Raw genomic sequence first — 27,569 nt, forward strand, 5'->3', positions numbered from 1 at the left:
CAAATCACCCGGTGCACATCATGACAAATCCACTCTGTAATCCCCATCACCTATTTAACTCATCCCCCCATCAACCTCTCCTCTGGTAACCATCAATGGTTCTCCATAGTTAGGAGTCTACTTCTGGGTTTATCTCTTTTTCCTTTGCTCATTTATTTTAATAAACTTCACATACGAGTGAAATCATATGGTATTTATATTTCTCTTATTGCACTTAGCATTATACTCTCTAGCTCCAACCATGTTCTTGCAAATGACAATATTTCATTATTTTTTATGCCTGAATGATATTCTAGTGTGGGTGCGTGTGTGTATGTGTGTGTATACTTGTTGAGGATTTTTGCATCTGTGTTCAGCAGCGATATTGACCTACAGTTCTCTTTTTTAGTGGTGTCTCTATCTGGTTTTGGTATCAGGGTAATGCTGGCCTCAGAAAATGAATTTGGAGGTTTTTCTTCCTATTTTTTAGAATATTTTGAGAAGAATAGGTATTAACTCTTGTTTAAATGTTTGGTAGAATTCAACTTGGAAGCCATCTGGTCCTGGACCTGTGTTTGTTGGGAGATTTTTGATTACTGATTCAACTGCCTTGCTGGTAATAAGTAAGTTCAAATTTACTGTTTCTTCTTCTTTCAGTTTTGGTAGGTTATATGTTTTCAAGAATTTATTTATTTCTTCTAGGTTGTCCAATTTTTTGGTGTATATTTTTCATAATATTCTCTTATAATTGTATTACTGTGGTGTTGTTATTTCTCCTCTATCATTTGTGATATTATTTGAGTCCTTTCTCTTTTTTTCTTGATAAGTCTGGGTATGAGTTTATCAATTTTACTGATTTTTTAAAAGAACCAATTCCAGGTTTCATTGATCTCTTCTATTTTTTTAATTTCTATATTATTTATTTCTGCTACAATACTTATTTCTTTCCTCCTGGTTTTAGGTTTTCTTGTTCTTTTTATAGCTCCTTTAGATCTATAAGGTTAAGTTGTGTATTTCAGACTTTTCTTTCTTCTTGAGGTAAAGCTGTATTGCTACAAATTTCCCTCTTAAAACCACTTTTGCTACATCCAAAAGGCATTAGACCATTTGGTTTTCATTTTCATTTGTTTCCATGTATTTTTTAAATTTCTTCTTTTGTTTCCTAGTTGATCCACTCATTGTTTGTTTTAAAATTTTATTTATTTATTTATTTATTTATTTATTTATTTATTCATGAGAGACATACAGAGAGAGGCAGCGGGCTCCCTGAGGGAAGCCCAATGTGGGATTTGTTTCCTTTCCGGGATCACACCCTGAGCCCAAGGCAGACACTTAACTGCTGAGCCACACAAGCATCCCCCACTCATTGTTTAGTAGCATTTTGTTTAACCTCCCTCTATTTGTGGTCTTTCCAGATTTTTTTCTTGTGGTTGATTTCTAGTTTCACAGAGTTGTGATCAGAAAAGATTAATGGTATAACTTTGATCTTTCTGAATTTGTTAAGGCTTGTTTTGTGGGCTAATATGTGATCTATTCCACTCGAAAAGAATGTGTATTCTGCTGTTTTAGGATGGAATGTTCTGAATATGTCTGTTAAATCCATCTGTCCCAGTGTGTCATTCAAAGCCAGTTTCCTTGTTGATTTTCTGTTTAGATGATTTGTCCATTGATGAAAGTGGGGTATTAAAGGCCCTACTATCATTGTACTATTATCAATTAGTTCCCTCATGTTTGTTGTTAACTGTTTTATATATTTGAGTGCTCCCATGTGGGGTGCATAAATATTTACAGTCGTTATATCTTCTTGTTGGATTGATCCCTTTATTATTACATAGTGCCTTCTTTTGTTTCTTGTTACTGTCTTTGTTCTAAATTCTATCTTTTCTGATATAAGTATTGCTACTATGGCTTTGTTTTGACATCCATTTGCATGATAGATGGTTCTCCATCCCCTGACTTTCAGTCTTCAGGTGTCTTTGGTTATAAAATGAGTCTCTTATATGCAGCATATAGATAGGTCTTTTTTAAATCCATTTTGACATCCTATGTCTTTAGATTGCCTTTAGCCATTTACATTCAGAGTAATTATTGGTAGATATGCATTTGTTGCCATTTTAGTGCTTGTTTTGTGATTGTTTCTGAAGATTTTCTCTGATCCTTTCTTGTCTTTCTCTTATGGTTTGCTGGTTTTCTCTAGTCATATATTTGAATTTATTGCTCTTTATTCTTTCCATATTTACTGGTGTTTTTTTTTGATACATTGTTACCATTAAGTTTGTCTAGAACCTGTTCTGCATGAAACAGTCTATATTAAGTTGATAATCACTTAAGTTTGAACCCATTCTTTACTCCTCTCTCCCCAAGTTTTAGGTATATGGTGTCATATTTTACATCTTTTTGTTTTGTGAGTTCCTTGACTGATATTTTACAAAAACATTCATTTTTGCTGCTTTAGTGTTTCCTACCTTCATACTTTTACTTTTGGACTTTCCTTCACTCAGAGATCCATTTTAATATTTCTTATAGGACTGTTTTAGTGGTCATTAACTCCTTTAGTTTTTGTTTGACTGGGGAAATCTCTCTCCTTCTCTTCTGAATGATAGCCTTACTGGATAGAGTTATTTTTAGCTGCAGATTTTTCCCATTCAGCATTTTGAATATATCATGCTACCTCATTCTGTCTTGGAAAGTTTCTACTGAAAAATCCCCTGATAACCTTATAGGATTTCCTTTGTATGTAACTGTTTAGTTCTTACTGCTTTAAATTTTTGTCTTTATGACTATATTTTGACAATTTAAGTATAATATGTCTTGCTACGGATCTTCTTTTGTTGATTTTGTTGGGGGTTCTCTGAGCCTTCTGCATCTGATACCTGTTTCCTTCCCCAGATTAGGGAATTTTTTAGGTATTTTGTTTTCAAATAAATTTTCTGTCCCGTTTTCTCTCTCTTTTCCTTCTGGAACTCCTATAATGAATGCTATTACATTTCATGGAATCACAGAGTTTCCTAAGTCTATTCGCATTTTGCATAATTATTTTTTTTTCTCTTTTGCTCAGCTTGATTACTTTCCATTACTCTGTCTTCTAGGTCATTAATTTGTTCCTCTGCTCTTTGCATCCTGCTGTTTATTCCATCAAGCATGTTTCTCATTTTGTTTATTTAGCCCTTTATCTTTGCTATGTTTTCCCTTATTTCTGTGTTATGGATCTCAGTGATGCCTTCCACTGTTTTCTTAAGTCCAGCATCTTTGTGATTATTACTTTAAATTCTCCATCAGGCATGTTATTTATATCTGTTTCACTTAGGTCTCGGGCCATGGCCTTGTCCTGTTCTCTCATTTGGAACAAATCCCTCTGTCTTCTCATTTTGTCTAAGTCTCTCTTCTTGAGGGTAATGGCCTTATTAACAAGAGTCTTATAGTGCCCTGAACTGTAGTGTTCCCTGTTCCCCAGGGCCTATGCTTTCCAGAGTGTCTCCAATGTATGTTGCATGTGCTCTGTTGTTGTGTCCTGGCCACTTTATCCTTCAGGCCAGGTGTCTGCAGAGGCTCTGTTTGCCTGTTATGGGCAGTGTTTGGTCCGTGGCCCAAATGTGGTGAGTTTTAATTAGGTGTGCTCTAGTCTACTTGTGAAATGAGACCTGTTGCCACTGCCACTGGAACCGTGGCTCTGCCAAGCTCCCACATCAGGAAATGCAGTGCAAGCAGGGTTTTGGGCTGGTCTTCTTGGGGAGAGGGCCCCTGCACTGAGACTGAGGCCAGTGTAACTGGCAAGGGCAGTTCAACCAGTATATGAGGGAGAAGGGGGTTTGTTGTAAGCAAGTTAAGTAGTGAGCGTCAGTGCTGTGCTGTTTCCCACAAGTGGCCCTGTGCCTGCTAAGGTGTGAGGGAGGGAAGTGGTGCAGGTGAGTTCCTTTGTTCCCAGAGGGGTCTTTATGTGAATACTGGTTCTCTGGGACACACTCCAAGATGAGTAAATAATATCCCCACTGCATGCCCCAGGTTCTCTTCAAATTTCTGCTTTCAAGCTGTATGTCTGTGAGCTGCAGTGTTTTCTCTCCAAGAGCAGCCCCAATGCCCTTCAGGCTCTCCCCAAGCCAACCAATTGACCGTTAGAACTCTAGGTTTTAAGCCCTGCTGGTTGCAAGAACTGACCAAATACAGCCCCTCTCAGTTTCCAAGCTAATTTCTATGATGAATCATCATTCTTGTCCTCCCCTGTGTGCTGTCTCTTGCCCTTCTCTGCAACTGCAGCTCCCTCCCATTGCAGTAGCCGTGATCTGCTTTTCTCCCATTCCACATCTCTGCACTCCCTGCCTTCTTTGATGTGGCCTGTTCTCTACCTTTAGTTGTGAAGTTTGTTCTACCAGTCTTCAAGTCAATTTCTGGGGGTATTTATAATGATTTAATTGTTATCTAGTTATATTCCTTTGATGAAGGGGGATGAGAGTCTTCCTACTCTGCTGCCATCTTTCCCTCTCTCTCTACTTAGTGTCTCTGAGGTTTACTTTTCTAATCTTGAAAATGTAGAGAATGGTATAATGTCCTTCACTTGGAGCAAGCCTCATATACTCACTACCCTAGTTTCCTCATCTGTGAAAAACAGATTCATACAGTTGTTGAAGGTTTAAAGAGTGAATACATACAAAACAATTAGGACAATGCTTGGTACATAATAATGCTAAGTAAATACTAACAAATACTATAATATGAGGGCTTGAATACTATCTCTGCCCTTAACTTTCGACAAATAATTTATTCTTTGAGCCTCAGTTTCCACATCTATAAAGAGAAGAAACAAATATTACCTACCAAGGAGAAAATGATATAAAGGATCTGAAAGTGCTCTGTGGAATAAAAATTTATTTAAAATGTGAAGAATTGGGCAGCTCCGGTGGCACAGCGGTTTAGCACCGCCTGCAGCCCAGGCTGTGATCCTGGAGACCCAGGATTGAGTCCCACATCAGGCTCCTGCATGGAGCCTGCTTCTCCCTCTGCCTGTGTCTCTGCCTCTCTCTCTCTCTCTCTCTCTTTCTGTGTGTGTGTGTGTCTCATGAATAAATAAATAAAAATATTTTTAAAAATGTGAAGAATTAGAGAAGTTAAGATGGTGGGGGTGTAGGAGGTAGGGGGACACTAAGTTTGTTTCATTCCCGGAATGCAAGTCTACAAATAGAAAAGCAACCACCTTTTGGAAGGTAAGAGGTGCAGAGTTGACTTGGGGGAGATATAACTGTGGGTATTATGGTGGGGGAGGGGAGCCCTGCTTATGGAGGTTACCACCAAATGTAATAATGGAGCAGAGCATAAAATCTAAACTTTTAGAAGTCCACTACCATGGGGGACATGCCTGGCTTGAAAGTACTCAGGCGGCAAAGCAGGGCAGAATCCCAGGACTCACAGCATGATCTGAGGATCCCTTGGGTTGCAAGAAGAATGGGTGGTGCCAACATGCTGTTCCCAGGCATAGGAATGGGGATGCCAGCGGAGAATAACAAGTCTTCATGCTGGCTTTCTGCTCTGTTTTACCATAAACTGTGAACTGCTGTGTGGTCACATAATTGCTTTACTGGGATGGGCTGGCAAATTGAAAAAGCATGGCAAGACCCTCCCCTAGAGGATCATTGTGGGTCCACACAATAGGAGTCCCTAAAATTTGGAAGTTTGAAGCTCAGTCATGCACCTGAAATAAAAAAGCCTGGACACAGGCAGGGTGAACACAAGGTTCTGACAAAAACTGGGGACATAAGCAAGGGTGACTGATTGCTCTTCTGTAAGGGCTCCCTGAGGAATGGGAAGCATGAACTCCCAGCACCAGGGCTAGAGAGCTGGGGACTGCCACATTCATCCTGCTCATAAGCACTGAAAGCCTTCATAGAGCAAAACAGCATCACCTAGTGAAGGCCAGAGCCACATACACCAAGCCACGCCCTCCTGCACCCTGGAGGCACATTTCCAATATAGCAAGTCCATCTGAGAATAGCACAACAGGCCCTTCCTCCAGAAGAACAGAAAAAACAACTCAGTCACACCAAGTCTACTGATGATAGAGTGATGCAAAGACTCAGCTCTTTTTTTTTAATTTTTTAAAATTTTATTTATTTATTCATGAGAGACACACACACACACACAGAGAGAGAGAGAGAGAGAGAGAGAGACATAGGCAGAGGGAGAAGCAGGCTTCATGCAGGGAGCCTGACATGGGACTCGATCCCAGGTCCCCAGGATCACGCCCTGGGCTGAAGGCAGCACTAAACCGCTGAGCCACCTGGGCTGCCCCGCAAAGACTCAGCTCTAAGGGAAATAGGATCTAGCTTCCTATTTACTTTTATATATTTTTTATTTTCTTAATTATTTTTTCAGTCTTTTTCTTAATTTTTCAATTCCTTAATTGAATAACATAACAAATAATTACGTTATAATTTTTAATTTCTATATTTTTGCTTATTTTAATTTTCTGTATTTTATTATTATTATTATTATTATTGGATTTAAATTCTTTCAATAAGCAGACTAAAACACACCCAGGATCTAGATTTTGGTTTTGTTTTTGTTTTTGTTTTGTTTTTTCTTTCCTCTTTTCTTTTCTGGAAAAAATGATGAGACTGAGAAATCCACCCCCAGAAAAGAACACAAAGAAGTAATGGCCAGGGAAGTAATGGCCAGGGATTTAATCGATACAGATATAAGTTAGATATATGAACTAGAATTTAAGATAACTATAATTATACTAGCTGGACTTGAAGAAAGCATAGAAAACACCAGAGAATCCTTTATTGCAGAGATAAAAGAACTAAAACCTTGTCAGGCTGAAATTAAAAATGCTACAACTGAAATGAAATCCCAAGTGGAGGCCAAAAAAATGAAGGTGGATGAAGAGGAACGAACCAGTGAAAGCGAACATATAGAAAATAATGAGGCTGAACAGAAGAGGGACAGGAAGGTAATAGAATATGAAGGTAGACTTTGGGAACTCAATGACACATCAAAACATAATAACATTCATACTATAGGAGTCGCAGAAGATGAAGAAAGAGAAAAGGTGGCAGAAGGTTTATTTGAGAAAATTACAGCTGAAAGCTTCCCTAATCTGAGGAAGGACATACATATCAAAATTCAAGACGCACAGAGAACTCCCATTAAATTCAACAAAAGTCGACCATTGCAAAGGCATATCAGAGTCAAATTAACAAAATACACAGCAAAGGAAAGAATTCCAAAAGCAGAAAGGGAAAAAAAGTCCTTAACCTACAAGGGAAGAGAGATCAGATTCACAGCAGATCTGTCCACAAAAACATGGCAGGTCAGTAGACCGTGGCATGATATATTCAAAATGCTGTACAGACAAAAATATGTAGCCAAGAATTCTTTATCTAGCAAGGCTGTCATTCACAACTGAAGGAGAGATAAAGAGTATCCCAGACAAATAAAAACTAAAGGAGTTTGTGACCATTAAACCAGCCCTGCAAGAAATTTTAAGGGGGACTCTGGAAAAAAGAAATAACAAAAGCAACAAAGACTAGAAAGGACCAGAGAACATCACTGGAAACACCTACTCTACAGGTAATACAATGGCACTAAATTCATACATTTCAATAATCACTCTGAAAGTAAATGGACTAAAATGCTCTAATCAAAAGACACAGGGTATCAGAATGGAGAAAAAAGAAAAAACAAGATCTATCTATATGTTGCATATAAAAGACTCATTTTAAATCTAAAGAGAGCTGCAGATTGAAAGTGAGGGGCTGGAGAATGATCTATCATGCCAATGGAGGTCAAAAGAAAGCTAGAGTACCCAAACTTACAACATACAAACTAGATTTTAAAACACAGATGTGACAAGAGATGAAAAGTGGCATTATATCATAATTAAAGGGTCTAGCCATTAAAAGATCTAACCATTGTAAATATTTATGTACCCTACATGGGAGCACCCAAATATATAAAACATGAGGGAATAACAAACATGAGGGAACTAACTGATAATAGTACAATGATAGTAGGGCCTTTCACACCCCACTTACATCAATGGACAGATAATCTAAACAGAAAATCAACAAGGAAACAGTGGCTTTGAATGACACACTGGAACAGATGGATTTAACAGACATATTCAGAACATTCCATCCTAAAACAGCAGAATATACACTCTTTTCAAGTGTATGTGGAATAGATCACAAAACAAGCCTTAACAAATTCAAAAAGATCAGTCATACCATGCATCTTTTCGGATCACAACTCTGTGAATCTTGAAGTCAACCACAAGAAAAAATCTGGAAAGACCACAAATACATGGAGGATAAATAATATCCTACAAAAAAAAAATGAATGGGTAAACCAGGAAATTACAGAAAAAAATTTTTTTTAATTTAAAAAAATTTTAAAAACTACATGGAAGCAAATGAAATTGCAAACACGACAGTCCAAAACCTTTGGGATGTAGCAAAAAGAGTGAGTCTGAAAAAGGAAGTATACTGTAATACAGGCCTACCTCAAGAAGCAAGAAAAGTCTCAAATACACAATGTAAGATTACACCTAAAGGAGCTAGAAAGGAACAGCAAATAAAGCCTAGAGCCAGCAGAAGATGGGAAATAGTAAGATTAGAGCAGAAATCAATTATAGGCACAACAACAAAAAAACAGTAGAACAGGTCAACAAAACTAAGAGCTGGTTCTTCAAAAGAGTTAATAAAATTGATAAACCTCTATCCAGATTATCAAAAAGAAGAGAAAGGATCCAAATAGAAAAAATCACAAATGAAACAGGGAGATTACAATCAACACCACAGAAATATAAAAGTTATAATAGAATACTAGGAAAAATTATATGCCACCAAACTGATAAGTCTGCAGAAATAGGCAAGTTCATAGAAATGTACAAAATACCAAACTGAAACAGGAAGAAATAGAAAATTTGAACATACCAATTACCAGCAAAAAAATTGAGTTAGTAGCAATCAACAATCTCCCCCCAAAAAAACAAAAGTCTTGGGCCAGATGGCTTTCCAGGGGAATTCTACGAGACATTTAAAGAATAGTTAATATCTGTTCTTATTAAACCATTCCATAAAATAGAAATGGAAGGAAAATTTCCAAACTCATTTTATAAGGCCAGCATTACCTTCATTACAAATTTGGACAAAGACCCGACTAAAAAGCAGACTTACAGGTCAATATCCCTGATGAAAATGTATGCAAAAATACTCAATAAAATACTATCAAATCGAATTCAACAGTACATTTAAAGAATTATTCACCATGATCAAGTGGGATTAATTCCTGGGCTGAAGGGTTGGTTCAATATTCCCAAATTAATCAACATGATACACTACAGTAATAAAAGAAAGGCTAAGAGAACATATGATCCTGTCAATAGATGCAGAAAATGCATTTGACAAAATACAACATCTATTCTTGATGGAAACCCTCAACAAAGTAGGGATAGATAGAATATACCTCAACATCATAAAAAGCATATATGAAAGACACACAGCTCATCTGCAAACTGACAGCTTTTCCTCTACAGTTAGGAATAAGATGGGGTTTCCATTCTCATCAATACTATTTAATATAGTACTGGAAGTCTTAGCCTCAGCAGACAAGAAAAAGTAATAAAAGGCATCCAAATCGGCAAGAAAGAAACCAAACTTCCACTATTTGCAGATGACACGATACTCTATGTTGAAAAACTGGAAGATTCCACCAAAAATTGGCTAGATCTAATGCATGAATTCAGTAATGTCACAGGATATAAATTAACATGCAGAAATATGTTGCATTTCTGTATACCAATAATGAAGTAGCAGAAAGAGAAATCAAGGAATTGATCTCATTTGCGATTATACCAAAAACTAGATACCTAAGAATAAACTTAGCCAAAGTAAAAGGTCTATACTCTGAAAACTATAGAACACTTATGAAAGAAATTGAAGAGGACACAAAGAAATGGAAAGACATTCCATGCTCATGGATTAGAAGAAAAAACACTATTAAAATGTCTATACTACCCAAAGCAATCTACACATTTAATACAATCCCTCTCAAAATACCACTAGCATTTTTCACAGAGCTGGAATGAACAATCCTACAATTTTTATGGATCCACAAAAGACCCTGAATAGCCAAATCAATACTGAAAAAGAAAAGTAAAGCTGGAAGCATCACAACTGCTGACTTCAAGCTTTATTACAAAGCTGTAGTCATGCAAGACAGTATGATACTGGCACAAAAACAGACAGATCAATCAGGGATCCCTGGGTGGCGCAGCGGTTTGGCGCCTGCTTTTGGCTCAGGACGCGATCCTGGAGACCCAGGATCAAATCCCACGTCAGGCTCCTGGTACATGGAGCCTGCTTCTCCCTCTGCCTGTGTCTCTGCCTCTCTCTCTCTCTCTCTCTCTCTCTGACTATCGTAAATAAATAAAAAATTTTAAAAAGAGATCAATCAAACAGAATAGAAAACACAGAAATGTACCCACAAGTGTATGGTCAACTAATCTCGACACAGCAGGAAAGAATAACCAATGGAAAAAACTCTCTTCAACAAATGGTGTTGGGAAACTGGACAGCAACATGCAAAAGAATGAAACTGGACCACTTACTTACACCATACACAAAAATTAATTCAAATGGATGAAAGACCTAAATGTGAAAAAAGAAGTCATCAAGATCCTAAAGGAGAACCCAGTCAGCAACCTCTTTAACCTCAGCCATAGCAACTTCTTTCTAAACATATCACAAGAAGCAAGGGAAACAAAAGCAAAAATGAACTTTCAGGACTGGACAGTCAAAGAAACAATCAACAAAACCAAAAGGCAGCCTACAGAATGGGAGAAGGTATTTACAAATGACATATCTAATAAGGGTTAGTATCCAAAATCTATAAAGAACTTATCAAAATCAATACCCAAAAAGCAATAATCCAGTTAACAAATGGGCAGAAGACATGAATAGACAATTTTCCAAAAAAGACATCCAGATGGATAACAGACACATGAAAAGATACTCAAAATCACTCATCATCAGGGAAATATCATTCAAAGCTATGACATGAGATACCATGTCACACCTGTCAGGATGGCTAAAATTAACAACACAAGAAACAATAAATGTTGGTGAGGATGCAGAGAAAGGGGTACTCTCCTGCATTGTTCATGTGAATGCAAACTGGCGCAGCCACTCCAGTGAACAGTAGGGAGTTTCCTCAAAATTTTAAAAACAAAACTATCCTACCATCCAGCAACTGGACTATTAGCTATTTACCCAAAGGATACAATAATACAGATTCAAAGGAATACATGCACCCTAAAGTTTATAGCAGTGTTATCAACAATAGCCAAACTGTGGAGGGAGCCCAAATGTCCATCAACTGATGAATAGATAAAGATGTGTATACACACACACACACATATATATGTATATGTATATATGTATATAGTAGAATATTACTCAGCCATCAAAAAGAATGAAGTCTTGCCATTTGCAACAATATGGATAGGGCTAGAGAGTATCATGCTAAGTGAAATAAGTCAGTCAGAGAAAGACAAATACCATATGATTTCACTCATATGTGGAACTTAAAAAGCAAGAGATGCCCATATTGAGAAGAGCAAAAACACAAATAAACAAAAAGGTGAGAGGGAAACAAACCATAAGAGTCTCTTAATGATAGAGAACAAACTGAGGGTTGACAGGGGGAGGTGCGTGAGGGATGCTGTAGATGAGTGATGAATATTGAAGAGGGCACTTGTTGCAATGAGCCCTGGGTGTTGTATATAAGTGATGAGTCACTGAATTCTACTCCTGAAACCAATATTGTGATGTATGTTAAGTAACTAAAATTTAAATACAAATTAAAAATAAAATAAAATAAAATGTGAAGAATTATTTATAGTAAAAGTTAAGGGGCAAACTAAATGGAGATTCTATCTATGCAAGGCTCCTTACAGCCACCTACAGCATTCTGGGTGAGATCACATGCAAAGGGCAAGTGAAGGTCTTTAAAGGCCATGAGGTATTTGGCTTGTTTGTTTGTTTTTCATGAGTTATTTGTATATTAAATATCAGAAGATGAGTCCTGGTTTCCACCTCTCTAATGAAGAGTGGGCAAAAGGGGTCTCCTTCCAGTAGTTGCCACTCCATTGTAAGATGCCAAGTGTTCCCATGTAATTGTTCCTATTTCTAGGAGGTTCTGAAGTTCAGTGATGCCCCCACCATCCTTAGAAGCTTCTCAGAAAGGAAAGTAAGTGGTACTCAGTCCTGAAGTCTCACTTTCCACCCTCCACACATATAATCAGTTTACAAAGTCCAACACCATTCACATCAGCAGGAGTAGAAATTCTCCAAATCTTGGCGACCTGCCTTTACAGGCTTATTTTATGACATATAATACCCTTTTATCCCCATCATATGATTTTCACCTCATAATAGCCCAAGAAGGCTGTCAAGGGGTGAGGAGTAATCATTCCCATGTTATAGAAGATGAACATTTTGCTTCTTAGAGGGAAAGCAACTTACCCTAGCTCTCACAACTTCCTAGGAGAATGGAAATAATAAAGGATTAAGAGTCACAAGACCAAGTTCTGGGAAAAGTGCTTTAAAATCTGTAAAGTTCTATACATTTGGGATTTTAAGAAACTGTCATGCCAGGGCCATGCCTAGAACCCAAATTTCCTGTCCTCCAGATCAGAACTCTTGCTGCACTGATGACATAAAAGGAAACAGCAATAAGGACTAGGAGAAAATTATTCCTCCAAGAATAATTACAAATTACATTTAGATAGAATTTCACAACTTCCTAAGTACTGTGGTCTTTTATGGTATTTAAACCTCATGGCTGCCTTCTGAGAGAAGTACAGCAGGAAATAGAAACTGAAAATTTTAACCATTCACACATATACTTATTCCTCTTTCCTGCTGTACTTTTTCTTGTTAGTACTTAGAACTATCATAATATGTACTATGTAATCATTTGCTAAGCATGTATCTTCCTTATTCCATGGGGGCAGGATTTTTGTTTGTTTTGTTCACCATTCAGTGCCTAGAACAGTGCCTGGTACATAGCAGAAGCTCAATGAATGTTACTGAATAAATGAATGATTAAGTGTGTGTGTGTGTGTGTGTGTGTGTGTGTGTGTGTGTGTGTAGAAAGAGAGAGACAAAGACAAGGAGACACAGAGAGAATGGTCTATTTTGCATATGAGTAAACTAATATCCAGAGCAGTTAATTTTTCCCAGGAAGGACTTCTGAAGTTTCTCATTTCACCAATTCAGCCTATCTCCCTCACTTTACTGCCTGACTGATTCAGAGATATCTTACCTGGGCAAAGGGAACATTTACTACAAATGCCTTTCTTGGGCTAGCTCCAGGCATGGTAGCTACAGGTAAACTGGGGTTCACTCCTTCATCAGCACACTTTTCCATTCCACAAATATTCAGAGTTTCTGCTATGTACACAAAGTATACCATCCCTGGACTATATAATGGTGAGGGAGAAAGGAGAAAAAGTTATTTTAATTCTCAGCATGTGGGCTGAAAGTCCCACAGAATTGTGTCTACCTCATAGAATGGCTGGAAAGATTAAATTAGATGCACATGCAAAACACTTAAAGTGCCTGGCACAAAATGAATGCTGGCTTGGTAAATATTAGCTATTTTTCTCAAGCCTTATTGCATTCATGATCCTATTACCGGTGCCCTTCACCTCTGGAATGAAGGAGGCCAGGCAAATATCCATTTCTGGCAAGTGGGAAGAGTAATGCTTGAGGAGCTAGTATTAAGTTACACACCTATTTCTCGTCCTGCCGCCATTTGGAGATAGGTATGTGAAGAAGATATTTCATCTTTTCCAGGTTTAGTTTCCTCAACTTTATTTTTTTTAATATTATTAATTTATTTATTCATGGGAGACAGAGAGAGAGAGAGAGAGAGAGAGAGAGAGAGAGAGAAAGAAGCAGAGACACAGGCAGAGGGAGAAGCAGGCCCCATGCAGGGAGCCCGATGTGGGACTCGATCCCGGGACTCCAGGACCATGCCCTGGGCCAAAGGCAGGCACTAAACTGCTAAACCACCCAGGAATCCCCTAGTTTCCTCAACTTTAAAATACAAACACTGCTGTGAGACTTCTATGAATTCACATATGTGAAGGTACTTTGAAAATGCAAAACACCAAACAAATGTGAAGGATTATTATTGTATTAAAATAATAAAGGCTATCATTAATTGAGCCCTTGCTATGTGAAAGACACTGTACCAAGTGCTTTACATAGATTAAATCATCTTACCCTCACAATAGTACCAATAACCAGGTACTACTATTATTCAAGTTTCATAGATAAGGAATGATGGTTAATTTTATGTGTCAACTTGAGGGGATGAAGATGCCCAGATATTTGGTCAAATATTATTCTGAATATTTCTGCAAAGGTATTTTTGATGAAATTAACACTTGAATCAGTGGACTTTGAATAAACAGATTATATTTCATAATGTAAGTGGGACTAATCTAATCAGTTGAAGGTTTTTAATAGAACAAAGAATTCCAGAAGGAATTCTGCCAGCAGACTGCCTTTGGACTCAGACTGCAACTCTTAGCTTTCTTTGCTGGCCTACTCTGCAGGTTTTGGACTTGTACCTCTATATTCACATGAACAAATTCCTTAAAATCTCTCTCCCTCTCCCTCTACACAAACACACACACATGCACACACACGCAAACACACATACACCCTGTTACTACTATTTCTCTGGACACCCTGACTAAAATATAAAAAAATTGAAGACTATAATGTTTAAATCCCTTGTCCATAATTACACAGCTAGTCAGTGGCAGAGCCAGAAATCTAAGGATCATCTTCTTTTTTTTCTTTCCTGTCCTACACCTCTTTCAATCAATCCAGCAGCAATTACCATTGATTCTATCTCCAAAACTGATGTTAAGTCTTCCCTCTTCTCCCCAATCTCACTGACTTCATTTCTGCAGCAGTCTCTTAATTGAGCTTGACATCTTCACTTTTGTCCTCCTCAATTCACTGTCTATAAGAGTTTGTAAAAGTCAACTTCTCAGATTAATAAATCAACGCCATCTTTCCACTGCTTCAAATGCTTCCTATTGTACTTAGAATAAATAGCCCTTGCCAGTGTCCAGCACTGTCACATACACTGTGAGCATATTAATTTATTTAATCCTCATAATAATACTATGAGTAGTACCATTATTATCCCCATTTTTAAGAGGGCATAACTAAGGCACAGAAAGTTTAGGTAACATGCTCATGGTCACAAAACTAAGAAGTAGCAGTCAGAATTTGAACCTGGGCAGTCTAGTTCCAGAGTGTGTGCTGTTAACCACGCAACCATGGATAGCTGCCTTTGAGGATAGCTAATGCACACTCTCCCACGGCCTACAAACTCCTTAGGCCTACAGGGTCCTATGTGAGCTGGTCCCTGCCTAACTCTATAGCTTCCTATCATGCCACTTGCCCCTCTCTTCCTGTGCTACAGTCACACTGGCCTTCTTTCTATCCCTCAAGCATAGACTATTTCAACCTCAAGGACTTTGCACATGCTATTCCTGCTACCTCTCCCAAACTCCCGACAAACCTCATTGTCTCCTTCTTTATTCTTTATTTTAATCCAAAGTTGTTAGGATCTTTCCTCAAATCTCTACATGTTGACTCAACATAATGTCACTTCCCTGGGTATGCTAGGCAGGCTCTTTGACAAAATGTTTCCTCATGACAATCAGGCTTCTTAAACCTAGCTGAATGCATTTATTTCCCCCCACCCCTGCCTGGTTTCCATTACCAAACAGCTTAATCATTTGCAGAACTAGTCATGTTCTAACACACACATAGACACACCAAAAATAGTAGCAAAAATAGCATGACGAGCAATGAGCTCCTAAGAAGTTCCTCTCGTTATGTCATGTGTTTGGGGCCTTCCTCAGTTTCTCCTCAAGCAGACAATTCAAGAAGCCTAAGGCTTGGGTGGGGGGATATGTTCCTTGTGAATGAAATTCTTACTGCATCTCATAGCACTCAGCAAAAATTCAGGTCTGGTCTTCTGAGGTCTGAATTCAGGTCAGAAGAAAAGATCATATTCTGCCCACCCAACTATGGATCCCTCTGTCCCATCAGAAATACTAATTACTCCCTATATGGGTAGAGAAAAGCAGAGTTCACACAGCCCTTTTCTGTCTACTCACTCATCTGATTCTCACAGTAGACTCAGAAGATAAGTGAAGCTATCTGATGATTAATTTTATGTATCAACTTGGGCCACAGGATACCCAGATATTTGGTCAAACATTATTCTGGGTGTTTCTGAATGAGATTAATAGTTAAATTCATAGACTGAATAAAGCAGTGTCCTCTCCAAAGATGCATCCCATCTAATCAATTGAAGACCTGAATAAAACAAAAAGGCTAAGTAAGAGGGAACTTCTCCTGCCTGACAGCTTGGGCTAGGACATACTGTGTGTGTGTGTGTGTGTGGTGGCGGGAGGGGGGGTGGTGTTTGTGTGTTGGTGTGTTGCCTCTAGCTATCAAATGCAACCTCTTCCCTCCTCTTATCCTATCTGTACCACAAAAGGAACCCTCCACCACTCAATCTTATGTCATTGCCCTTTCTAACAGGGAAAAGCTTTTGAGCCTGGTATTCAAGGATTCAAAGGCTTTTTTGATGTGGCCCCAGTTCACCTTGCCATAATTACTGGATCCAGCCACACCAGAGCACCCATATTGTATTTCCAGAACATACTTACCCTTTCATGCTTCAATTCTTTATCTAATGTTGTTCCCTTTGCTGGGAATACTTTTTGGTTCATCTACCATGCCTGTTCTCCACACCAAGCCGACTCTATTATCTGAAAGGCTTAACAGTACAGCTTAAATACTATCTATTCTAGGAAGCCCTGTCCACACCTTGTCTTGACTATCCCATGCCTCAGCCTGCTATAGTGCCCGGAAAGAGTAGCGGCTTGATAAACATCCATTTTCTTAAATGGCTTGCTAAAATCCGTTGCAGCATTGTTTATCATGGCAAATGACTGGAAACAAACTAATTGGCCATCAGTAAAGGACACAATAGAATCCTATGTAGCCATACAAAAAAAGAGGCATATCTGCATGCACTGATATGGAATAATCTCCAAGAATATTATTAATTTAAAAAAGGTAAGCACAGAACTGCTGAATATACTACTAACTATATGAAGAAAAGAAAGTGTATGTGTGTGTGTGTGTGTGTGTGTTTATGTACATAAGTAAATGCTTGTAGAAGCATAGGATATATCTATACAAATACCTAAGAAATTTATGAAAGTATCTGTCTCTAGGCTGGGCAACTGAAGACCAGGGGCAGGAAAAAAACTTATAAAGACATAATTTTTACCTCAATCCCTTCCCTGTTCTTTGAATTTTGCACCATGTGCATTTATTACCAATTCAGGATAAATAAATTTTGTCATGCATCTATTACATGGAGAAGGAGTTGTCATTAAGTATTGACATAAATTTTTTTCAGATTAGCTAGAAAGGACCCTGAGGAATGGAATACAATTAGGTGGCAATCACAAACAAATGAAGCTGTGGTTCTAAGCCAATTGGGATGGGCTCTGGCTCTGAAGAGAATATAAAAAAAAAACAATAAATATTTATATAGCTTTTACTCTGCTCCAGGCATTTTTCAAAGTACCTTACATGCATTCACTCACAACAACATTTTCAAATGGGGATGTACTATTATCTTCTCAACTTTAAAAATGAAGACCCTGAGGGGTTAAGCAGGCTGTCCAAGACCATGCAGACAATAAGTGGCCAGAGCAATTATTTGAATGCAGGGAATCTGGTTCCAGGGTGGGTGCTCCTAAACATTATACAATGTTTCTAATACCAAGACTGAATGATGAAAGCTAGAGAACTCTGCCTGCTATATCACCCACACCTAGCAGTTTATAAATAATCAATAAATACATTGGATAAATGTATAAATGGATGGATGGACCAAATAAATGGATATGTGCATTAGTAAGTAAATCAGTGAGTGGATGAAGGATGGATAGAGGGATGGGGTGAATGGGTTGTAGCTGGCTTTTTTTTTTTAAGAATAAGGCTTTTTAAATCAGATCTTATTTTGAAATCTGATGCTGCCCTTTCTTTAACTCTGAGCAAGGTACTTAAATTCTCTATCCCTGTTTCTAAGATGATCTAAGCTATGAACTCCCAGAGGGTAGAGACATTTTTCTGTTTCATTCCTTGGTGTATCCCCAATGACTTGAGTAGAAGAGTACCTGTCACATGGTAGGTGCTCAGCAAATATTTGTTACATGAACTTATAAACTAACAAATGTTGACATTAAAACCCATTTTGTAGGGGCTAATGAAAGGATTGATTGAGATTATATTTAGTATAACTGGCATATAACAGGTAAATTTACCTTCCTTTGCCCCCTAGTAATGAAGGTTGCAGAAGGCATACTTAACTGGGAATTGAGATATGTGGATCCTTTTCCCACTACTGAGTAGCTGTGTGGTCTTGTGTCAAGCACCCTCCCTCTCTGACATTCAGTTTTCTCAATCTATAAAATGAATAGTATTCACATTTTTTGTAGCAGGTAGGGGGAAATGCAGAGCAAGCAAAACTTTTTTGCAAAACCTTAACCAACAATCCAACATATGATGCAAAAACGCAGGTACTCTTCATAGATTAAAAGGAGGAGACCCAAATTTCTGGCTGCCCCTGCCCATCTCCTTTCCTTGAGGCACCGCCATGGTAATTCTAGGGCATTCAGGTAGGGGTCTGCAAACCTTTTCTGTAAAGGGTCAAATAGTGAATATTGCAGGCTTTCAGGCTATATGGTCTCTGTCACAACTGCTCAACTCTGTCTTTGTATCATAAAGGCAGAATGGGCATGGCTATGTTCCAATAAAACTTAATTTATGGACACTGAGATTTGAATTTCATATAAATTTTCATATAATTTCATATATGTGTCACAAGATATTACTCTTTTTTGTCCAATCTTTTTCCAGCCTATATATTTTAATATAAAAATATATTTTTATATTAAAAATATAAAAACCATTCTTAGCCTGTAGGCTGGATTTGGTTGGCAAACCGTAGTTTGCTGACCCCTGATCTAAGGTGTTGGACTAAATTTTTATTCCCAATATCCTCAGCTTGGACATTATAGCTGAGGCAGCCCATATGCAACATGGATAAAGCCTGAAACTATACTTGCCATGAAATTCTGGAAAATAGATAACAGAGTGAACTGGGTCTGCTTTAAGTTAGAACGCCTCAAAAAAGGAGAAAGCTCAAGTTTTGTTCTCATTTCTCATTTACCCAGGCTAAACTACATTTTGAACTACTTAGTAGTTCATCTACTGTCACAACTTTAACTGTCACTAATGCCTCCCAGTCCTCTGAGCTCAATACGTAGATCACCAACTGTCTATTGGATATGCCCCATACAAGGCTGTCCAAGCATCTCACTCAACATGGCTCAGACTGTACTTGTCATCTCCTCATTCCACCCTCTCCTTAAACATTGGTCCTCATTTTGCATTCCCCATTTCTGTGGGAGATATCACCATTCATTTGGTCTCATAAGAAGACTCTGTCACTGGGAGGAAGCAAAGGAAGACTAGGGTATGTCACATCTTGATTGATCTTCCACCAGACTGATAGCAATATTTTTACTCTGGCCACATCCATCAAGCTATGGGTCACAGTCCAAAGCCAAATTCAAGTCCTAAGATTTTGCATTTTTTACACTGGCATACATAGATGTGAATTAACTGAGACAATGACTGCAGGTTGTCTCCCCACAGCCCATTCTCCCTTTCTTCCTTTGTATCAGAAACCTTGCTCCGATTGTTGGCTATACACATTGTCACCCGTTTACATGACTACTTTCCCAAGTTTCCCTTGCAACTGGAAGCATTCTTGTGACTCAATTCTGACCAATGAGACATAGGTAGAAATATTAAATAAGACCTTTAAGAATATTTATTTAAAAAGGATGGTCAAGTCCTTTTCCTCTTCTTTTAACCTTCCTATTTCTTAGAATGTGGATGTTAACAGATGTTCTGGAACTTCCATACCAATCTTGGACCAATCTTGGATTAAGTAACCTCAACAATTAAAGCCAAATGCTGGGATCGTAGAGCAGAGAAGTTCATAAACGCTTCATGAAGCTGCCATACTGGTCCTAATATGCCTATCTTCTGACTTCCTTTATGTGGAATAATACCTGTATGCTTTAAGCCAGTGTAGATATATCTCTGATTCATAGCAGAATCAAGTCAACTATATATATATAAAGTTCGACTTGCCAACATATAGTATGGCACCCAGTGTTCATCCCATCAAGTACCCTCTTCAGTGCCCATCACCCAGTCACCCCATCCCCCACTGCCCACCTCCCCTTCTACTACCCCTTGTTCGTTTCCCAGAGTTGGGAGTCTCTCATGTTTTGTCACTCTCTCTGATTTTTCCCACTCATTTTCCCTCCTTTCCCCTATAATCCCTTTCACTATTTCTTATATTCCCTGTATGAGTGAAACCATATAATGATTATCCTCTCTGATTTCAAGTCAACTATTAAACTTACAAATTGGCCATTTTATTTTGCCTATGCAGAGATTTCCACCAAATCCAACAATGTGGCTTTTATAAAGGTCACATGAAATTTGGCATGAAATTTAGCCCATGATTTCATATTCTTCTTCAAAGCAGTGGCATACCAAGGGTGTGACAATAGAAGTAAACAACCCTTAGTGCAGGCAGTGAAGGAGTGTGCTATCTATAGAGATTTTTTATAGATGAAAAGTCAAAGTATTTTTTTAGCACCATGAACCAGCAATTTTAAACAATGTCAGTAATAAAATATTCCTCCCTGAATAAAACCTTTTGCTGGTCAAAGTTCTAGGCAATTGTTATTACTATTGAGGTTTAAATCAGCATCTTGTATTACATATACTTTAATAACACTGTATTTACATGGATGTGGATTTAGTTGCCCCACACACACACACACACACAGACTTTACAGGTGTTTCTTCAGTTCATTTCACTTGCAAAGCTTTAAAATCATTTAAGGTAGCTTTGGGTGCATTTCATGGCTTCAATCCCTCTGGTAATATATGTTCCATCATTTAAATTGTAGGCTCAAAGTAAACAATGATAGCACAGATATTGTAAAGTCAAAGAAACGGAATGTAAGTGTCTTCAATTCTGCCATTCTATTTGACCAACTACAGTTTTTATTTATGCTTAAAATTTAAAACAGCAAAAACAATACAAACTGCAATGTGTACCATTTTTGTTCAGTAAGTGCACATTTACAGTTAAATGTGAGATGTTACTGAATTTAAATATCTTTTAAATTTAAGTTCATTCCTCTTTTTCATTACTAATTATTTTAAAATTAAAAACAAAACAAAATAATTATTAGTACAGATTACTATTAAAAATAATTTTGTCAAATAGCTGAGAGTATAAATAATGAGTTATTTCAGATCTCACATAAATGCTAAGTATTCTAGATCTCCAAAGTAGTAATAATCTAATTAATCTTATTGTCCAGAATTCTAGAAAGCAAGGAACTGGCTCACTGGTAATTCACATAGAACCAATCTTCAATTAGCCCCATCAGAGGTCAGGAGCCCAAAGCAGATCATTTGATCATTGACTTAGATGTGAAATGTCCTTGCCTACATATACCCATTATTTGTTCATTCTAGCCCCACACTCAACCATATGAGAAACAGATGGGTGATCAGAAAGGAGAAAGACATAAATTATCTGCAAATGATGCTAGGTATAGCCCTTTTACCCTTGTCCAAACCACCATCACCTCTAACCTGGACTCTTGTAAGAGCCTCCTTACACCTTTTTCCTTTGCCCCACTATATTGTTTAATTTTAAATCAGATTATGTCCCTTACATGTTCAAATCTTCCAAAATCTACCAATCTCACTCAGATTAAATGCCCCAGGGAAACTGGCTTCCTTGTTCCTTAAACAAATCAGTTTTGCTCCTTCAATCTCTCTCTCTCTCTCTCTCTCTCTCTCTCTCTCTTTCGCGCGCGCGCGCGCTCTCTCTCCCCCCCCCCCCCCACCTCGGCTGTTTCTTATGCCTAGAACCCTCCTAAATATCTGCACAGAGCTTGTTTCTTCATTTCCTACACATCTCTGTGCCAATGTCTCTTAATCAGAGAGGCTCTGAGTCATCTGTCTAATATATCATCCCACCCCCTATTTCTCTCTATTCTCTTGCCAGGTTTTCTTTTTCTTTTTAGTGCTTAGCACCACCTGCCATATTGTATATTAATTTGTGTCATTGTATAGTGAGCACCTAGCCCCCAGAATATAAGATCCATGAGAATGGGGAATTTGTTTTTGTTCACTGCTGTCTCCCCAGCACTTAAATCAGTGCAAACTCATAGTAGATACTCTATTTTTTAATGAATTAACAACTTCAATAGCACCTATGAAATAAGCTATTTTATACCCATTTTATAGACGAGGATTTAAAAAGTTTGACAATTGGCAAGTGTTTCAGAGCTGAGAAGTATAAAAGCCAGGCTTGTGACTCTGAGACCAGCGTTCTCTCCACTCTAGGCTTAACCTAGCACAAATTAATAAGGGGAGCCTGGGTGGCTCAGTTAAGCCTCTGCCTTTGGCTCAGATCACAGTCCCAGCATCCAGGGGTCCTGGGACAGAGTTCAGCAGGGAGTCTTCTTCTCCCTTCCCCTGCTCTTGCACTCTCATGCTCTCTCTCTCTCCCCTTCTCAAATAAATAAAATCTTTTTAAAAAAAGAAGTTATGAATGAATATACTACAATTTACCATCAAAAGTGAACTCACAATTTTTTTTGACACTCTCTACTGAGACAATTCTTTTTTTTTTTTTTTTTTTTTTTTTTTTTTTTTTTTTACTGAGACAATTCTTATTCTGTAAAATCCCTACTGGTGTTTTTTATGTTCAAAGACCTTCATTTGCAAGTGACACTTGCAATCAGTTAAAACAATCAAATGCTCTAAAAAGGAATCCCACTATTATAAAAAGCCTAATATAAATTACAGGCCCTTTGCAAATGAAAGAGTAAAGACCTTTAGAATGGCCTCGTTAAAAAATGGTGGCTAAATAAATATTCTCTATTTTTTTTGTAATGAGCCACTACTTACATTTTATCCAACATTTACTTCTAAGAATCTGAGAATCTCAGACTTCCAAGAAATTTTGGTGATCATGAATAGCCCCATTTAACAGGTGAGAAAACTAAGTCCCCAAACATTCCTATCAAAACAGTAGTAGGGCCAAGACTAGAGATTTCTTGCCACCAGATGAGAATAAAGTTTCTTAAATTCTGGCAAATTTTTAAATAAATGCTTTTATCACCACTTAAGTCCCCTAAAAATATTATAAGAATTCCCCATCAATCAATCTTTAATTTCATAGTCTCTACAAGGTTTCTGTTACTCTCTCTTTTCTCTCACACACAATTGGCAAAATTTTAGATTTCTCTATTAATTTAATCTGTTGTCAATGGGTGGCTCTGGACCCCTATACTAAAATATATATATAGAAGAGGTGGGAGGTCTCACCCATACTCATCTTCCAGAAATACCAGGACTGTCATATTTTGTTTTGTTTTTCAGGCAAATTTCATGGCATTAGTTCATCCTGAAAGAAATTCTTTCCCAAGATCATGACTGTTTGTTTCTTTCTGCCTCTCAGCACCATTTGAACTGATGATTCTGTGAAGCAGTGGGGAGGGACAATGATGAAGAGATAGAAGACTCCTGTGCTAGACTCAGCTTTGCCTTCATGGAGCTGTGTGGCCCTGGGCAAGTCTCTCCCATTCTCTGGGTTGCAGGTTTCCTGGATGGATGACAAGGACTTGAAGGTCTTTTCCTGACGTAACCTTTTCTGGTTCTACAAACATCTGAAACAGTTTCCATGGGACCGCAGGGAAGTAGAGGTCTAAGAAAGTCTCTCAAAGCTCTGGCATATAGGAATATAAACTGGATGCCTTTAAGAATCAGTGAAACAGAATTCTAAGGAAACCTGGAGGAAAGGAGGACAGCTCCTCTGAATACAGTCCTAATCCATACCAAATTCCTCTTCCCTTCCAGAACAGGAGCAAAAAAGATTTAAACATCAGTTTTTACCCAACTGCTTCAGGCTACTTTCCTTCAGCTGTGGGTTGTGACTGGGAGTGCAGAAGTGTGGGCTAGGGTTGCCATCAGCGCCTGCTGACCCAACACAACTGCCCTCCAAGACCCTCTTGCCTCCTACAACCCCCACTCCCCCACCCTGGCCCCAGTCCCTGACTAGACTTGAGCTACCCCTGGCTGAGTCAGAAAGGCATCAACAAGCAGCCACCACTTCCTCTCTTCAAGGGAAGTCATTCCAAGGTCTCCAGGTGGAGAAGGGAGCACCATAGCATACAATGAATTGTTGAAGGATAATACTAAACACACATACAAGCACACACTCCTTGATGGGGGGTGGGGATGAGAAAGAGCTCTCCTAACTGAATGGGGCTCAGACCCATTTCCAAGATGAGGATTTCTGAAGCTCTCTCCTTTACAAAATCCTAAGTGTGTACAGGATGTCTCCAGCCCAGGCAAAGGGCTCCAGGGCCCCCCTATGCAGCTTCCCTGAGAGTCACTCCCTGGCCCTCAAGCCCTGAGACTGGCCAGGGTGAAGGGGTGCATGCAGCCTATTTAGGGGACCATGAAGCTCTCCCAATACTGTCTTCTCCACAATCCCAGGCTTTTTGACTACTCTCTCCCTCCCAAATCCATACCAGCTCACCGGCGCTTTCGAGCCTCACTATTCCCAGAGAGACCCTCTACCAGCCTTCCTTGCTTCATTGGCCTTCCAGGTGACCCCCACTCTCACCATACCCCAATGGGGGAAGGTAGGTAGGAATGCGGAGGGGGATGGGAGGGGTCTTTCTTCAGCAGGCGAGTGAGCTAGGACTCCTAAAATGGCCACAGGAAGCTCGCTACTGTCTCAAGGACAGAGCCGGAGAGGGCGGTGAGCAGAAACCAGGGGGCTCATTGCAGAGCCTCTGGTGAAGGAGCTGGGGTGGGGCTAGGGGACTGAGGCTCAGGCAGGGTAAACTGGGGTTATATGCACTCACCATTCCTGATCCGCCCCTTATCCACTGCATGGTGCCCGAGAAGAAGTCCGTCTTCTCTGAGGCCTGGGTGGCTGGCGCGGGTTGTCTCAGGCAGGCTGGGCTGGCAGGGCTGGATCAAGCGAAAGCCCTAGCGCCCCCTCTGCCTCCCCTCCTCCACAGCCCTAAAGCCCAATCCCCTCCGCCCCGGACCTCCCCTTCAGTCAGGTTGTTCCATCCCAGCTGGCAGGCTCTGCCTCTCCGCCCTGCAGCTCCAGGGGTGCTTGGCTGGGAGAAGCGTAGGAGGAGGGTCCCAACCGACTGCCTTTGTCCCCAGCCAAGGCTTCAGAACTGGGAGGTGGGGTGCAGGGAGAGGATGGGGGTAAATGACCTTCACCCGGGAGAAGGCGGAGGCCACCTCTTCCTGCCTGAACCCCCTCCCCGTGCTGTAGTTAGATGCTGTTTATTGTGGGGCTCCCCAGTTGTGTCAATTGTGTCGAGTCAGCAAAAAGTCCCCTCCAAAGTTGCCAGAGGTGTTGGGCCAACCTCCGAAATAATAAGATCCTGCCCCAGTGGAGCCACAATAAGATCCTGCCCCAGTGGAGCCACGCCGATACTCTCCTCCCTCCCTCCCTTCCCCCAGCCCTCCCTCTGCATACTCCCCTCGGATCCTGTCTTCTATTGTGTACTCTTGGGGCTTTCATCCTCTTTACTTTCGCTTCTCAGAACAACTCTGTGAACAAAGCATTAGTATCTTCATTTTACAGATAAATAAATGGAGGTTTAGAAGATGGAAGGGACCTATCTAAGGTCACATAAAAAGATAAAGCCTTGACTTTACCCTTTGCAGCTTTCCAAGCCTCTTTTTGCTAACGCAAGTGCGCGCGCGCCCCTAGGCGCGCACGCGCGCGAGCACGCACACATAACACCATTCCAGGATTCTCCCTCACATCCTCAGGAATATGAAAGGTAGCTTGTTGATGGATGAATTTTCCATTTGCTTGTTTTTCTGAGAATGAGTCAAAAGAACATCAGCAAAACAGGCAAACGGAGAAACCACCCACCTCTTCATGATGTCCCTAAATCTGGGCAGTGCAATCCAGGCTGGCACCTTTACAGCTGCTGAATGTTGACATTGCTGGTCACATTCAAACCCATATAGTCCTTACAATTACCCTGTAAGAAGAACATGACAGGGAATGTTAATGAGCCCCCTGTTACACACATAAACACTGAAGCCCAAAGATTGAAAAACATTGCCTAAGGTAGTACAGCTAAACAAGAGAAGAATCCAAGTCTCCTGACCCACAGGGCAGGTCAGGCAAAATTGGGATTACAAAAACAATTGTTGCAGCTTCAGCAAGAGGGAATTAAAATATGACAGCAGAAAGAAGTGCCTGAAGGTGATTGGTATGAAGACATCACTGGCATTTTACACACACAAATTTATTTTCCTCTGTTCTAGCAGATTCTCCCCCACTTCATCCAAGCCATTGTGTTTGGCCAGACAGAGCTGGCCAAAGATCTAAGCAGATGCTTTGATAAGCACTCAATCCTGGGAGGGATACAAGCAGAAGGTGAATGGTCCTTTGGCAAAGGATTCTTGAATCAAATGGGAGCTTAGCCTAGGTAGCCTTTCAACTTCCTCCCAAGGCTGATAGTCTTGTAATTCTACAATTGTCTCCTCACTTTCTCATCTCTGAGCCTTCAATCACACTAAGCCTCTTGGATTTACCTCCCCTGCCAACCAGGCCAGTCAGGGCTGTTAGCACTCTTAGATTTCTTTAAGATACAGCACTAGGCACACCACCTCTAGGAAGCTTTCCTGGAATATTCCAGGCCCTGGTTTTATTATCTCTTGTCTAATTCCTATAGTGCTACCTTTTATCTCTCTCAATTGAAAATAATCTTTTACTTACTGGTTGTTACAGCCTGAATTGTGTCCCCCTAATATTTGTATGTTGACGTCTGAACTTCCAATGCCTCATAATGTGATTTTATTTGGAAATAGTATCTTTAAAGAGATAATAAAGCTAAAATAAGATTACTAAGATAGACCTTTTTCCAATATGTCTGGTGTCCTTATAAAAAGGAATTTTGGACTCAAACAGGTACAGAGGAAAGACCATATGAAAAGAAAGGAAGAAGGTAGCCATCTGCAAGCCAAGGAGAGAGGCCTCAGAAGAGACCACCTTGATCTTGGACTCCTAGCCTTCAGAATTTTGAGAAAATTAATTTCTGTTAGTTAAGGTACCCAGTCTTTGGTACTTTGTTATGACAACCCTGACAAACTAATACACTGGTCATGTGTACATTTTTCTATGTCTTGTAATTTAAATGGAATTATAAGTATTTTCTTAAGTCAGGGACAATGAAATACTTAGTATTTCCCTACAATAGTGACTGTCACATAAGAAATATCCAATAAACACTTGGATTTTTTTTTGATGGA

The 27,569-nt window shown here is 39.3% G+C and overlaps 1 protein-coding gene and 1 long non-coding RNA gene across 6 annotated transcripts in view; one reads left to right on the forward strand and one right to left on the reverse strand.

Annotated features, from left to right (window-relative positions):
• ARHGEF9 (Cdc42 guanine nucleotide exchange factor 9) overlaps nucleotides 1-25,730 on the reverse strand; it is a 211,973-nt gene extending 186,243 nt beyond the window's left edge. For 2 of the 5 annotated variants that reach the window (XM_025436060.3, XM_025436051.3), the window contains exon 1: nucleotides 25,142-25,726. In XM_025436060.3, coding sequence (XP_025291845.1) covers nucleotides 25,142-25,171 — 30 coding nt within the window. In that variant the 5' untranslated portion in view covers nucleotides 25,172-25,726. Of the gene's footprint in view, nucleotides 1-25,141 lie in introns of all 5 variants that reach the window. The other 3 variants (XM_049107479.1, XM_049107480.1, XM_049107481.1) reach the window with 3 other exon arrangements.
• Nucleotides 516-27,569, forward strand: LOC125754641 (uncharacterized). The gene is made up of 2 exons (XR_007409373.1): nucleotides 516-602; nucleotides 23,728-27,569. It is a non-coding gene; the product is annotated as an uncharacterized LOC125754641 (long non-coding RNA).

Source organism: Canis lupus, chromosome X, assembly GCF_003254725.2.
Source record: "Canis lupus dingo isolate Sandy chromosome X, ASM325472v2, whole genome shotgun sequence".
Classification (NCBI taxonomy): domain Eukaryota; kingdom Metazoa; phylum Chordata; class Mammalia; order Carnivora; family Canidae; genus Canis; species Canis lupus.